The following is a 15690-nucleotide window of genomic DNA, read 5'->3' as shown; positions in this document are numbered from 1 at the left end:
GGGGAAAAGCCAGGGAATGAGATGCTACAATTAAGGGATGAAGAGCTGGGATTTCAAAGAATGTAGCTTATAAACCAAGAGGCTGGGTCAGGAAGTGGCCAATGACATTTGGTGGATGCAGGTAATGAAAGCCCATCTCACTTACCACCCACAGAAACAGGCTCCTGCCACTGGCCACAACTTCTCTTGCCATTTCCAAGAGCACTCCAGAAGGTCAGAAGTGCCTGAGCTGCAGACTGCCAACACTGGGGGGATACTTGGGGTAAGATAAATTAAACAGCTCCTTTGTTTCTGTCCTTCTGCTTGCAGGACCCACTACTGACCACTGTCTGACACAATGCTGGCCTTAATGTGCAAGATTTAGTCTGACCAAGCTGCTCTTGAAAATGGCAAGAAGTTGTACTAGATGAAAAAGGAAATCATACACACACCAATCTAAGAAAAAGGGGATTCAAACTTCTGTAATAAACTACTGAAAAAGCAAATCTTGCCCCTTTTTTAAGGGCATAATCACAGGATTCATCACCTTGCCAGCAGATGCAGTGGGGGTCAAGAGATCCTACAATTCAGTTTATTGCTAAAACCCGTTATTCAGCTAAAAACTTCTGCCACACTCCATAACACAGCTGCCAATGCTTCCAGACCTTCAAGGACAGGCACAGAGAAACAGTTAAACTCTGGGTCCAAAACACTAAACTATGAGTTATAAACTGTCTAGAAAAGTCTTGCAATTGCCAGAGATCAGAAAGAAAGCCCAAAAGCCAGAGGAAGTCACCAAAGAGAAGGCATTTAAAGTTAAAAAGGAAATCTGTCTCAAGACAGTCCTGTGCTTCAGCCTTTCCAGTCTATTCCTCATCCAATCTGCTCTGAATTTTTACACTTGGCCAATAAATACCTCTTACTCTAGCACTTGGATAGGATTTACGATGCACTGCAAGTGCTGTGCAATTAACAGATTTAATGCCCAATTCACTTCCTCCTTCAAAGGGAGACTGAAGGAAAGCATCCCAGGAGCTGTGGGTATATCATACATATACATGAAATGACATTTCCTCTGCCACTACTCTAAGTCAGCACATCCCTACTCTTCCTGCAGATGTATCAAACCATTTTCACTGTTTAGATTCCCAACTATTAGTCATTCTTCAGCTTAATCACAGAGGGGTTTACAGTATGGATTTTTACACACCATCCCACATTTTCACCATAATTTATCAATTGCTTTTTCCACTCCATTTCACTGAATTTCTAATCTCATTTCCCCAACTACACTGTCTACAATCATAACATAACAGTGACTTTAAAAAATGCAGTATGCTCCACTAATTTCACAATGTGCCAAAGGAGATAACAGAGGGAATACATTCTTCCCATCTCAGCGTGATTACTTTAACTTGCCTATCAGAGACAAAAGCACATGGCTGAGGAGGACAGGCATTGCTGTGAGAGGAAGTCAAAGCTCTGCACTCTCACATGGCTCTCTGACCAACTTGCAATGAGACAAATGCCACCAACTCCTCCATGCAAGACCGAGCATTTACCTCCTGCACATGTTTAATTACCCTTTGGTGGCTGCGCCATTTGGAATCCTGCTGACAGGGCTCCATCCAATCCAGCAGCACATTTGAGGGATTATTGCTGATACTTCACAGACTCATAAAATACCCTGCTCAAAGGAGTTTTGAGTGGCACAACTTCATGCTTTGCTTCCCAGCTGCAGTCTGAAGTTCTACAAAATGTCAATGCTGAGCACAAGCTACTTTCACAAGCAATTAAGACAGACTACGTGAATACCTAGCTCAGCCCGCAGGCTACATCAGACTTGCCTTTCAGTTTTGTTCAATTACTTTGCCCTTCTCTTTGGCAAACAGAAATCCTTGTTTTCCTTTCTCTCTACCACGCACTGCATCTGTTCTCCAAATTCCACCACCCCAACCCATGCATGGCAGCCCCTGGACCAGTTTTGCTCTATGCTGAAATCACTTTGGCCAAAAGATCTGAAGGTGAAGTATCTAGTGCAGCAAGGTTCCGAAATAAGAGTTACTGCCTAAAAAAAGTATCTCTGAACTCAGCTGCACCTCAAACAAGTTCAAAAGCATAAATAAGACCTCAAGTCCCACAATAAAGATTTCTTCAGACAATTTTACTTGCCACAGCACTACAAGCCACTAAGTTTGCTTAAATTGTTGCCATTTCTGCAACTTTATTTCTGAAATCAGCTTTAACAGTATTGAAGTTAAACAATTATATATAGTCTCATCTATAATCTTATGATATCCTGATGTCACCTCTCAACACATCAAGTTCTTCAGCTTAAAACCCACTGGAACAAGAGCAAAGGGGCAGTGGAGGGGAAGGAAGTCCAATATTTCACCATAATGCCCTCAAATGCAGAAGCTCATGTGCATGACATGACACTCACTCCAAGTGTGGAAATACTCAGGCTTCAGACACTGTGTGGACATTCAGTGCCTAAACACTGGAAAAGAACTGCTCTGAGTCCAATATTTACACCAAACTGCTCTCAGATTTTCTACTACATATTTAACTTCATACATCACTTCTACTCAGACCGAGTAAATCAACTTGATTCTGACAATTCATGCTTTCAGCTACAAAGATGGGACTGTTAAAGTTTCCAAGAGACAAAGGAAGTGAAGTAGGACTTTTTGCATAAGCCCAGTTACCTTATGTAAACCGAGGTTTGAATTTCTCTTGACCATGTCAACAGTCATAAAAGAGAATTAGAAGGAGTGCCATGGGATTAACATTTTATGATGACAACACTTGTTTGGAAGACTGGAGATCAGCTTTGAGGTAAGTATCACTGGTGATTTAAGAAGGTTTCATCACACCTCAGGACAAACCTTTCAGGACCACTTGCTATTGCTCAAATTCTGTTTGGGACAAAACAGAATTCACAGAATCACCAGGTTCAAAGAGACCCTCAAGATCATCAAGTCCAACCCAACATCTCAACTAAACCCTGGCACCCAGTGCCACATCCAGGCTTTTTTTAAACACATCCAGGGATGGTGACTCCACCACCTCCCTGGGCAGCCATTCCAGAACTTCACCACTCTTTCTGTGAAAAACTTTTTCCTGATATCAAACCTGAATTTCCCTTGACTCAGTTTAAGACAGTGTCCTCTGGTTGTGTCAGTGCTGCCTGGAGAAAGAGACCAACCCCACCTGAGCACAGGCACCTTTCAGGAGCTGTGCAGAGTGATGAGGGCACCCCTAAGTCTTGTTTCCTCCAGCCTAAACACCCCCACCTCTCCAAGTTGTTCCTCACATGGTTTGTGCTCCCAGCCTTGTTGCCTCCTCTGGATGCACTCGAGCATCTCAACACCCTTCCCAAACTGAGGGGCCAGAACTGGACACAGCACTCAGGGCGTGCCCTCACTAGTGCCAAGTACAGGAGAACAAACCAGCTTTGAGGGACATGGCTTCAATTCCATGTTTTAGCTGACCCCATGGAGTTACACCCCTGAAGGAAGCCAGCAAAGCAGGGTACTCATGTTGCCCATGCACTCAGAGTTTCAATTCCATGTTTTAGCTGACCCCATGCAGTTCCAGCCCCGAAGGGAGCCCGCAGAGCGGGGCACTCACGTTGCCCATGTACTCAGTTTCAATTCCATGTTTTAGCTGACCCCATGCAGTTCCAGCCCCGAAGGGAGCCCGCAGAGCGGGGCACTCACGTTGCCCATGTACTCGGAGAGCAGGTCCTGCAGGGCCTGGCGCACGGCGTTGCACTCGGCCACGATGCGCTCGCGGCGGTCGTCGCGCGTGCAGGACGAGTCGGCCATCAGGGCGGCCCCGCTGATGATGCTCTCCAGCCGCTCCTCCAGCGACGGCCGGAACCGCTCCTCGCTGAACGTCGAGGGGTCCACGATGATTTGTTTCTAGAAAGAGAAAGAGTTCTGCAAATCAGTCACCAGCCCAAGTGATGCCTTAGGATTCAAATCTTTTGAATCCTACTTTTCAAATCCTGTAGTGCTTTAGTGTATAACTCTTAAACTCCTTATACAGTGTCAGCTACTTTCTTCACATTTTGGTCAGACAATTCCTCTCTGGGCCTGAAACTTAAGGACATTTCACTGTCTCAGGCCATAAGAGATGTAAATAACAGTGAATTGGGGCAGGGGAGGGCCAAACTTGGAGTAAATTACTTCACTACCTGAAACTGTAACTGGAGGATTAACCCCCGATATGTAAATGGACCAAACATATAATTTCCAGAAAAATTCATGACCATCATCCTTCTTGGGTGCAGCCCTCTCTGAGGCTTTTGACTGCCCAAGGTGTATCTATTGAAGGCCTTCAACAAATACCCACTTTTATTCTCTTAATCTTGTCTAACCTCTGTTCTAGGCAGCCACTCTAAGGCATCAAAGCAGTGTATTACTGTTAAGTCATGCAAACAACCAACACTTAGAGCAACCCCCTGATCAGGCATTAAGAGGCAAACAACACTATTTTGGCACTGAGGAGGATTTTCATGAGTAGTTCTGTAAAATTACTAAGAGGTTTCCCAGCAGATTATATTGCTACTCATTTCTTGTGCTGCTTTGACAGCTAAACAAAACTTGGCCATAGGAAGCCTTGTTACATGAATGGCAAAAATCAAATGTGCCAGCAAAAATAAGGTTCAAAGTACAGAACTCTTCCTAATGACATGTCAATTTGGACAGGCCTTCACTAGTTAACTTGTCAGATATAATTATCCCATCATGAACAAGAAAACAAACATCCAAAATTAACTCTATATATTGTGTTCTGTTGCCCTACTTTGCAGTCTTTCTTCTCTTCAGTGTTAAGCAGGTAAATAGAACTGTGTTCTCAAAAATTCTCCAAGTGAAATATCAAAATAAAGGTTTCAAACCACACAGAAATCAATTTCTTCACGGCAGAAAATTACCACAAGTTTCTCTTGCCAGAGTGTTAGCAAGCACAGCTCATACCAAGAGACTCAGGGCTGAAACAGCAGCATTGATGCATCTGCTCTCAAGGGGCCAACACCACCACCCATGGAAGCTCCCCAGGAAGAAACTGCACAGTATTTATCACCTTTGAGTCCTTTCAGGTGATTTGTTTAAACAGGTCTGTAACTTAATAAAGAAAAATAATTTGGCCATTTCATGGTCTGGTTGGTTGTTTAGGGTTAGGCTCGGTTATTTCAGGGGCAGAAGACCCAAAGCTTTTTGAAATGGGAAATTTTTCAGCCAGTTTGTGTTCAAACTAACCCCAGCAGCCACGTCACAACCACCTCCTTCTGCCAGCCAGCACATTTCATATCCCTACAGAGTAACCACGCAGCCATCACAGCAGGATGAGAACATGGCATGTGCTCTCCAACACATTCCCTCCTCCTCCTTCCTGAAACTTTGAGCCACTGGCTAATACAATGCAGTGTGCTACCACTCCAGAACTGCACCACCAAAAAGAGATAACGATCAGTTTGTTATCGTCTGGCAGCCATTTCATATTTTACCATCACCGGAGTATCTGAGGGCACGTGTGCTCAAAGCCTCTATTACAGGAGTGTAATAACACTCAAGCAGTAGCAGGAAATGAAGTGCAAGGATAACATCTGCCAAGAACCTCAACACATTTGTTTTGTCGGCCTCCTTTGGCAGGGATGAGACAAAGCTATCGTGAAGCTGGCCTGCTGATCAGGCACTGCTGCTATTAGAGAGCCTCACAAAGTGGAATTAAAAGCTCAAAAAGCTTCATGTGAACTGCAACACTCAAAAAGTAGTCTGCAGTTGTATATTGGAGAGTTTGTATAGTAAAATAGTGTTATTTATCAGCCAGCCCATTAGCTGGCTTGAGCTGTACAAGCATTCCACCAACTTGCATTGAATTGTTTCCTCACTGCCAGCCCCTGAGACGGTGCTGCTGCTTCAGGGCTGCCTTCCCCTCCCACAGGCACCTGTGAGAATCTGTAACCCAAAGGGGCTAACCTGAGGCACACTTTGAAGGCTTACTGAGCATCTGATGGAATTTCAGGAAGGCAAACTCAAAACCAAAATCAGACACAAAGATCAAGACTACCATGACATCCTCTTGTTGCTCAAGAGATCCCAGGGAAAGGCTTCCCATCAGACACAGGGAGAACTCAATCATAATTTTATCCTGGCAAAATACACGTGGCAGAAAGGGAGGAACGAGAGTGGTAAGAGCAAAAAGGAGAAAGTGAGGAAAATTTGGCAAAACCACAACTATTAAATGCCTTTTCAGTGATAGCTTTGCAATATTAAATATAGTTCTAGAGTAAGTTAGTGCTACAGTGCTTAAAATTCAGAGGCTGAATCAGGTAGACACCGAATTCTGGCTTCAAAAGGAAAGCGATCTCAGTAAAAATGCATGGCTGTCCTCAGCAACGTGCTGAATGCAAGATAAAGAACATGACAGATCAGTACAACCTATCAGTATGAAATGACTTCATTTCCAACCAAAGATCATATTAAAACTTCCCACTTCATGTTCCTCTCAAGAGGTAGTTTCAGCAATCCCAAATACATGATTCACTTTTAATAAATCACTTCTGTCACCTCCAAGAATACATTACATAAATATATTATGAAATAATCAATTTCAAACAAACCATCTAATGTAGCAGTAGGCTGCTATTTCAGAGCTAGTTTAACTTGACAGCCTTCCATCACCAAGAACCACATATGTAACTTTCTATATTCCATCAACCCTAGTTTGGAAAATGGCTTTTTTAAAAAAAGCCTACTTTGCCTACAACTTCAACAGAAAATGATCTTCCAGGCAGTATCAATAAAAGCACGCAGGTGAAGGAACAGGAGGGGCTTTGCCCAGCCACTCACATCGAAGTTGTTGAGGGCGTAGGCCAGCTCTCCACCGCCGCCCTGCTGCTGGGCAGCGTCGTCCGAGGCCGTGGCCTGGGCGGCGTTGGAGATGCCGCTGACCGCCTGCTGCAGCTGCTTGTAGATCAGGTCCCTGTTGGCCTTGTAGGCAGCCACGTCGGGGTGCTGCAGGCAGGCCTGGGACGCCGTGTACAGGATGGGCACGTTCTTCTGCAGGATTCCTCTGGCTGCCGCCATCTGATCGCGGTGACCCACATCTTTCAGCTCCTGTTAGGAAAATTAAAGGGGGAAAACAAACATTTGAGATTATTGCCCATGTTCAACATCCGTGCACTGTCTCCCCGCATCTTCAAAAGACAGGCAGGTTCTTTGCCTCAAATCCGTCTGCTGAGTATTTCCATCCTTAAGGGCTCAACTAATTGCAAAACACGACAGCTTCATAAAGCCAAAAAAACAACAACACCGCAGGGCGACTCACAACACCACAATTCAAAACCTGACGTTGGATTTTTGTTCCTCTGCAGCATTGGACCGGCATTTTAGAAGCTGTCCTGTCTTGCACTCGCAGATGAGAAGCAAGATCATCTTTAATTTAAACTCCCAGGCTCACAACCAGAATGTTTTCTTTAATCGCACCTAGGAGATGGCATTTACGCTCCTCAAGAGACTCAGGTACTTAATTTCAGAAGAACAAATATATCATCTCATTCAACTTCTTGTTCACCTCCAATGAGACAAAATTAATCCAATGACTATAATTACCACTAATTCAAGATTAGTGAGCAAGTCCATAAGTCTTTTCCCAAACACTCTATGCTGTAATTCTCTAAAGCACCATCACCTCTGTTTTGGAACAGAGCACCATGATCAGATAAAGCCTCTGAGTCCAGCACAAGCAGTAAGTTTATAAAAGGAGGAACAACCACAGTTATTAGCAGCAGCACCATTTCAAAATTACCTCTTAAATCTAACAAAGAGGCAGTGAAAATGAAGACAAGCACTGCCTTACTGAGAAAAGGGAAAAAAATTCTGTCAGACTCTCTAAAATGAATGGGCAATAGGTGACCTCTGTAAGGTACACACTGAGCTGGGAGGGCACTCCAAGCAGGCACAGAGATTTACAGATTTTGTACAACCACTTCCCATAGTATGGAACAATCCATCACAAAGCAGTTTTATAGCATTTATTGCATTGCCATCACAACCCTACTCCCATTTACTACAATCAGATTTGAGATACATAACCAACTGACAATCCCTTTTTGACTGTACCCAGCTTATTTTCTAAGACAAATCTGTGCAAAAAAAAATCAAGTAGTGTCAGAGGTGCATAAGCAGTTTTGGTTTGTACATATCTACAGAACAAAGAGGCAAAAAATGCTCTAAAAGAATTATGCTATTTCTGATAATTTAAACTGCCCACACCTCTGCTTTCCTCTGAAAACTTAACTACTCAAGAATGAGTCACACCAGTGCTGTTGAACAAAACAAATTTCACACGCAATTTAAGGCTAAGCACAAGCTATCCAAACACAGAACATACCCACAACAAACAGGAGTTTCAACCCCTCCTCCAATGGACATTTCAGTGCAAGACCAGTGAGCAGCACCACTCACTTCCTCAGGAAGTTGTAGCTGTGCCCAGCCATGGATTCTGCCCTCTGCGCACATGGACACGTTCAGTCCATCTGCATGAACCACAGCAGCAACAGGGTCTAGTGGGCAGTGCCCCAGGACTGGGACACATCTCAGCTCCTGTCCTCAAGTGCAGCTTTTGGGCAGCAGCATGCCATTAAAGCACTAAAACACTGACATTTACAAGTGCTACTGTGAACAAATTCCATCACAAGCAGCACCCTACAGCCAAGCACACTTTCCTTGCTTACCAGGCAAGCTCACAGTTCCTTAGCGTGGCAAAGCACAATATAAAGTACTCAGCAATAAAGTAAAAAAAATAAAGCGAAAAGTATTAACAGAACAAGCACTTCCCAAGAGTATCAAGGTATTTTGAAAAAGAAAAACAAGAATTAATATACAGAAGAAAATGGCCACACTATACCTGTTGTCTTTTGGCTGCCATGATGTTAAGCTTGTCCACTTCTGGTTTGAGGGCTTTGTACTGGATACCCAAATCCTGCTCTGTGCCAGCATTTCTTAGTTTCAAGATCCCATCTTCCACCTAAAAGAATATATATTCACGTATTTTTCCAAGCAATACAGTCCACAGGTCAGGAGGTAGTTCAGAATGTATTCATGGCAGTCAGAGAAAGCAATCTTCCCCTGCCCCCTGTTATTTTTTCAAGAGAGACACTTTAAAGGCTAATAGGATACAGTGCTTAGCTACTATTTCATAGTCAGCAGCTATCAGAGACAGTCAGGAACACACATCTAAAAGAGCATGAAGGAGTCAAGGGCTCTGGCAGGGCCATAGCAGTGGCCAAAGGGCACAAGGAGAGTCCTCAAAGCTCGTTTGCAAAGGAAGACCCAGTACCCAATATCATTTCACTTCAAATTCTGCACAAACCACTCGCCCACCCTGTTGCCCATGGGAAGGAAATGCTTCCTCAAACAGTAGTCCACTTTCATTTTTATTTAGCCTGCTGAAGCTACTCATCCCTAGCAGCTGCAAAGGAGTACTGGTTATAAGAAAGCCAAATTCTGTAAGATGAAAGGGCTGGCTCTCACCTGCAGCTTCAGACCAGGGCTCAGTTAGTTTTTGTACTAAAAGTTCAGAACAGAGTACAGCTCAATGTCAAAAGCTACTGACAGTGAGTACAAAAGTGAGTGACACACACCCACTGCACACATTCTGCTGAGAGCAAAAACCCCCAGACCCTCCCCACATTCTGCTGAGAGGGAAAACCCCCAGAGCCCCCCACTGCAGAAGGAAGCTGCTGCCAGTGCAGGCCCCACGGGGTCACACACAGAGTGGGCACCTGGTAGAGCAGGTGTAACCCACACTTACAACTTTGAGCTGCACGAGCAGCTTGTAGACATCGGCCATGTCAGCCAGGATGAGCAGGCGGGTGACGGCGGAGAGCAGGGCGCGCGCCGCCCGCACCATGTTCCCGCGCTTCACCGACGAGCAGGGGTCATCTGCAAACTCCCCGGAGGCGCTCTTCATCAGGTCACCTGCATGGGGACACAGCAGGGGCTGCCTTCAGCATCACACAGCATCCATCAGCCGCTGGAAAGGTTCCTAAGCCAACCTGAGTCTCTAAAACAAAACCTTTGTGACATACGGCTGACAGTTAATGCTGCGTGCGGCTACCTCTGAGTACAGCTACTGCACGGCATTGGGGCAGAGGGGTTTGTGCAGAGGGGTTCACACAGGGAGGAAGGGCTGGGAAATCACACTTTGGTCCTTATTTCCATTTGTACAGGTGTTTCAGTGTGCCAGAATTCTCTAGAGAGGTGAATTCAGCACGCCTTTGCAGGGCTGCAGTTATTTCCCAAGCTCCGACGCCTTCAAAGTCTGAGCAAAAGCTTTGATTTGTGTGCGTGTAGGAGTTAAGCAGAAAGCAGCAGAAAGCCCTGTAAACATACAGCGAGCTGCCACAGCTCCTGGGACCGTAAACAACTCGGAGCGATGACCTGGCTGGATATGCCCTGGTTGGAATTCAAAGCCAGGCAGCGCTTCGTAAAACGCTTCAACATTTCATAGCCTGTGGGGCTGCATCTGCTGCAGGAGCAAAGAATTTGGGTTTCAGATGCTAACAATGCCATTGGTTAACTATGAAAAGCAAAGGCCACTTTGCACAGCTAGAGCAATTCCTCCAGAAGGCATTCACAAAGCATGAAAGTAATGCCTGCATATAATCAGAGGAGTAAATTTTGGATTTCTCCCTCACTTTTTGGGCCAGCTTCCAGCACCACAGTTCCTACACAACAGTAAGTTTTGGAATCCACATTGTTATCCTTGGATCTCTCTACATCTGAGAAATCCCTGAGAGAACAGCTAGGACTTAGTTTAGAAAATGGTAGGGCCTCAGGGTCAGGGATTTGCAGGCAGCAAGAGATGACCAGAAAGCAGATGCTAGGCGCTGTTTCAGAGGCTTCCCAAAAACCTGTATGAGAAAGTGTCCACGTGGCCAAATGCCAAAATAAAAATAGCCTGTCTCAGATGAGACTAAAAACCCTCCACCAGCGCTTGACAAGTGACAGCTGACAGTGAGTCCCATGGAGCCCCCCACACCAAACAGGGCAAGGGCTGCACCAAAACCTCTGCCTGATGCAGTCCCAGGAGGCTCCACTTATTTAACAGCTTACTTTTAACTGCTCAGAAATGCCAACAGCTGGAGAGCCTGGGGTTAACCATGCCCATACATAATATCTTCCCAGGAACTTCTCCCCACCCAGGCACTCTACACCTTCACAGCTAAATTCAGCCCAAGCACAGCTGCCAGCCTGCCCAAGCAACCACACCAAGATACTCAACTTTGTTCAAATGCTCCCCCCTATGTAACACCCTTCTATCATCTTAAATAATACAACCAAAAGTGCCACATAATATTTTAAGATAAAAATATGCTACTTCTGTACTGGGACACAGCAAAAGAGCTTCTGTCCAAGTACAGGCCAGCTCTGAGTATCAACCCAAAGGTATCCCCTACCCAGCTCTGGGGAACACAACTCATTACTTTAACACGGGTTAAGAACTCCAGATTTCCAGGTGGGTGAGAGATGATGTACCACCAATGCTGTGAGCTTCAAACAGCCAGGAGATTACAAAACCCCAACACAGCTGACATGAGCCTTTCTTTATTCCTTCTGGAACAGGCTAATAATAAAAGTCATCGCCACAAGTATGAAATACAGTGACAACCTCAGGATTTAAGGATATATATTTACAAAAGCATGAAGCAACACAATAAAAGGGAATGGCTTCAAACAGAGTAGGGTTAGATGAGATATTGGGAGGGAATTCCTCCCTGGGAGGGTGGACAGGCCCTGGCACAGGGTGCCCAGAGCAGCTGTGGCTGCCCCTGGATCCCTGGCAGTGCCCAAGGCCAGGCTGGACACTGGGGCTTGGGGCACCCTGGGACAGTGGAAGGTGTCCCTGCCTATGGCAGGGGGTGGGACTGGGTGGATTTAAGGTCCCTTCCAATCCAGGCCATTCTGTGATATGCCAGAACCAAAACAGAGTACAAATTTTTCCTTCCTTATTTACTTATATATAAAATAACCACATTTTCAATTCCCAAATAATTGTTTTCATTTATTTTCTATTTAAAACAACTTATTGAAGAGGCTACTTCTTCACGTGAATCTCAGAAATTGCTAACAAAGTTAAAAGCCAAAATTATCCTCTACCCAGCTCTTAAATTGCAACCTTTCAAGCCAGTCCTAAAATAAAATGCTATTCCCTTTTATTTTAACATGAGATTTTTAAAGATTTAGTGAGTTTCAAACAGCTTGTCAGGGTGTCAAAAGATAACCAGCTTCCCAAAATTAAAAGCAGATTATATTTAAAGTTGTTGCATATATATACATTTCTGCCAATTAAGGGAAGCTGACTTTCAGGCTTCTTTTATAAAGGGAAAGCACCCTGGGGTAGCTCTTTTAGCTGGATTCAAAGGGCAAGAGAGCACTCTGGCCTGGCCTCAATATTCAGGAACTGCATAGTGTGTGCACATCAGCAATTCCAAGGGGATCCAGCACAATCTTCCCTTTTTCAACACTGAACACAGGTAACACAACCACTCTGGAAGAAAGATTTTAAGAGTTAAAGTAACACAGTGGAGAAGATTTCAACTGTGAGACTTGGATTATAAAGCTGGTACAAATTCTTGCATGAGTAGTCTGTTTTTCCAATACAACCTTAGATCTTCATTAGATATTAGAAGGGAAAGAAAATAAAACAGAGTTGAGAAAAGAAGAGGCAACAGTAGCCATCCTGTGATCATGTCAATAAAGCACCAAGAATTCACTTAAATCTAATGGAACAAAGCCCATTTCAGAAATGGTCAGACTCCAATCCATCAAAAGAAAATTCCCATTTTCTAGTCTCTTTCCCCCATGCCCACAGGGTGTGACAACACTTCCAGGCAGCACCATTAACTCTTCTCCCACACCAATTTTTGCCATATCAACACAGGAGTTGATACTCATGGCAACAAAAGCTTCTGATAATTCCTTAATCTTGCCTTCAATCAAATCCATACACTGCCCACAACACGTCAACAGTTTGCCAACAGCCACCTCAGAGCTCCCTCAGGGTATGGCTTTTCAAAGTGGCACACTCCTAAAGCTTTGTTGCAGGAAACCAACCGAACTCATTGTACCTTTCTAAGAAATTTAGCTAACTGCTCACAACAGAATTCTGAAGTTGAATTTTCCAAGAAGAATTCAGTATTTAACTTCAAGAGGTTCCACAACTGGCCTCCTCCTGCTCCTTGGAAATCCTTAAGCCAGACATCCTCCATGATGTACATTGAAGAAACTGTTTTCCCCTTTCATAATTCATCTCACTGTTCAGTTTTGAAGAACCCTTCACTTAGAAGAACCAAGCAGAAGAACACAGAGCTGAATCAGTTGGTTCATTCCCCTGCACTTGCAACCTGAGCCATCCAAGCCTTCATTCCTTCTCTTACCTCAAACCCTAAACACAGGCTTAGACTTTTCAATGTTAAGTGTTAATTTTTAGTCTGTTATGTAAAGTTGCCATAGAAGACAACAACAGGAGAGCACAGTGAATTCCCTGGATCCCCATGCTCACATGCAGAGACAGAGAGCTGTAGCCATCAGCATTCCAGGGAACCAGGAACAGCCTTGCCAGTCTGACCCAAAAGAAATCTCCCTCTTGAGCCCAGTTTGGAAGCTGCCTCAGTGCCAAGTACCTGGGTAAGGGACTGGCTGAAGCTCCCAAAACCCCTCCCAACAGCACCAGAGGAGCTGGGCAGGACCAGTGCTGCACCTTCTGTTACCCAGCAAACCTCTGATGGCAGAAATGCCTTCAACAAACACTACAGCAATGCCGAAATTCAAGATGTTCACATCAAATGCTTTCCAAATACTAAGTCTTTTCAATAACCAGAGCAGGATCTATTTTGAAGAACACTTTGATTCCTTATCTCCACTTTTCTGCTCAAAACCATCATTACTTTATAAGGAATCAAAAGTACAAAGCTTTAAAGGGCCAGGAATCTTACTGTAAGATATTTCTTTAACGTGCTTGCTGTAATTTATTCTTCCATTGTAAAAAACAAGAAGACTTTGAAGATCCACTTACATTGATTTAGTAGGCAGCCATGCTATTATTCATTCAAAATAGCTCTTTTCAGTTCTTTGTTTTTACCCCCAACAAATGGGATTTTATGAACAAGCATGCTCACTAAAATCATGTACTCTCTCAATCTTCTGCTCGCTAGGCTAAAAAAAATTTTTTTAATTTTCTCTGATGAGACAAGTTATCTATTGTCCTAATCATCTTCATAATCCCTGTCTACATTCATTCATCTTTTTTTATTATGGTAACTAAACCACTCCCTACTCTAAATAGAGGCATTATTAATCCTATTTTCCTGTCCTCCACTGAAGATTAATTGTGCTCTATATCCATAATCCCACTGCCAGCTCATCATCATCCTGCTGCTGACCACAACACCCAAATTCTCCTCTCCACTCATGCCCTTTTTGCAAAATATTTGCTGAGCACACGTACAAGCTTTGCATCCCACTTTCCTTGTTTCTCCAGTTCACAGATTCAACTGGTCTGACACAATATGGGGAGGCTCCTGATGTGCACAGTGTGCACAACCACATGCCTTGGGAGGTTGTATCTCCCTGCTGTTACTAGCACTGCTGAGAACTGCAATCCTCCTGGGCACTGGCAGCAGTAACCCTCCCCTCTGTTCTAGCTCATTTTTACCACTTGCTTCTCCTTTCCTCAAAGGCTGGTTTGACTTTGAATTTCCTCACCAAAAGCTGCTCTGCTAAACCTGACCCCATGATGGGGCACAGCTCTGACCCTGGGCTGTGTTGCAATGGTGTCCCCACAGAGGATGGTGGGCACCACCTGTGTCCAGGAGATTGACCCACCAGCCTGAGGAAACAGGCACAGAATCCACACAAGCTGCAAACAGCAAAAAGGGAGGAAGAAGTGAAGCAACATTAAGATGGGAAGTTATTTCACTCCAGCACCTCTCATTTATGAGCTTCACCTCCTCTGTCAAAGCCAACAGAGCAAGGAGGTTTTGGCATCAAGCCTATGTGCAGTCTCAGAACCAAGAAGGAGCCAAGAAACATGGGAAAGGGTCATTTGGAAGGTTTTTATCAATCTCTTCCCCTCAGCCTCTCTCTGCAATATTCAGCTACAATGCAGCTCAAGGAAGTTCTCAGTCCCAAGGGCTGAGCAGAGTTCCCTCTCTCTCCAGCACCACTGAGCCATTTGGAGGCACCCACAGATGAGCACGAACTCTCAACTGAGCAGCAGTCGAGCACCAGCAATTAAAGCCTGGAGTCAAAGGGAGCTCTCCTGCTGTTTGTTGTTGTTAAATTAAGCCAACTCAATTAGCCCCTTATATTGCAGCCTTCTTACCTTGATCTTTCTTTGGTCTATCAGCCAGCCTCATCCAGAACTTAGAACCATTTCCAACTAATATTTCACCACTCTGCAACTTCAGCTACAAACAAGTAATTAATGCTAATGAGTTTTCCCCTTTTTGCAGCAGCAGCCGTCACCATTAATACCAGTTGACTGGGTTTCACTGAAGCATAGAAAAGACTCATGACTGGAAGAATGATAAATGATTTATGAGCAACAATATTTACTAGTGCATATTTTAGAGTAAGTCAGCTCCATAGGCTTTTCTTGCAGGTCTGCTCCAAGTAAGTAAAAAAGAAAATTATA

The 15690-nt window shown here is 44.3% G+C and overlaps 1 protein-coding gene across 2 annotated transcripts in view; it reads right to left on the bottom strand.

The window, feature by feature from the left end:
- CTNNA1 (catenin alpha 1) overlaps positions 1–15690 on the bottom strand; it is a 116814-nt gene that overhangs the window by 81958 nt on the left and 19166 nt on the right. Inside the window, exons 4-7 of one of the 2 annotated variants that reach the window (XM_063168440.1) lie at positions 9805–9971; positions 8899–9018; positions 6840–7106; positions 3702–3905 (exon numbers count right to left, since the gene is read on the bottom strand). In XM_063168440.1, coding sequence (XP_063024510.1) covers positions 3702–3905; positions 6840–7106; positions 8899–9018; positions 9805–9971 — 758 coding nt within the window. Of the gene's footprint in view, positions 1–3521; positions 3526–3701; positions 3906–6839; positions 7107–8898; positions 9019–9804; positions 9972–15690 lie in introns of those variants that run through there. The other variant, XM_063168442.1, reaches the window with a different exon arrangement.

Source organism: Melospiza melodia, chromosome 14, assembly GCF_035770615.1.
Source record: "Melospiza melodia melodia isolate bMelMel2 chromosome 14, bMelMel2.pri, whole genome shotgun sequence".
Lineage (NCBI taxonomy): Eukaryota > Metazoa > Chordata > Aves > Passeriformes > Passerellidae > Melospiza > Melospiza melodia.
This window is presented reverse-complemented; position numbering and strand designations above follow the sequence as displayed.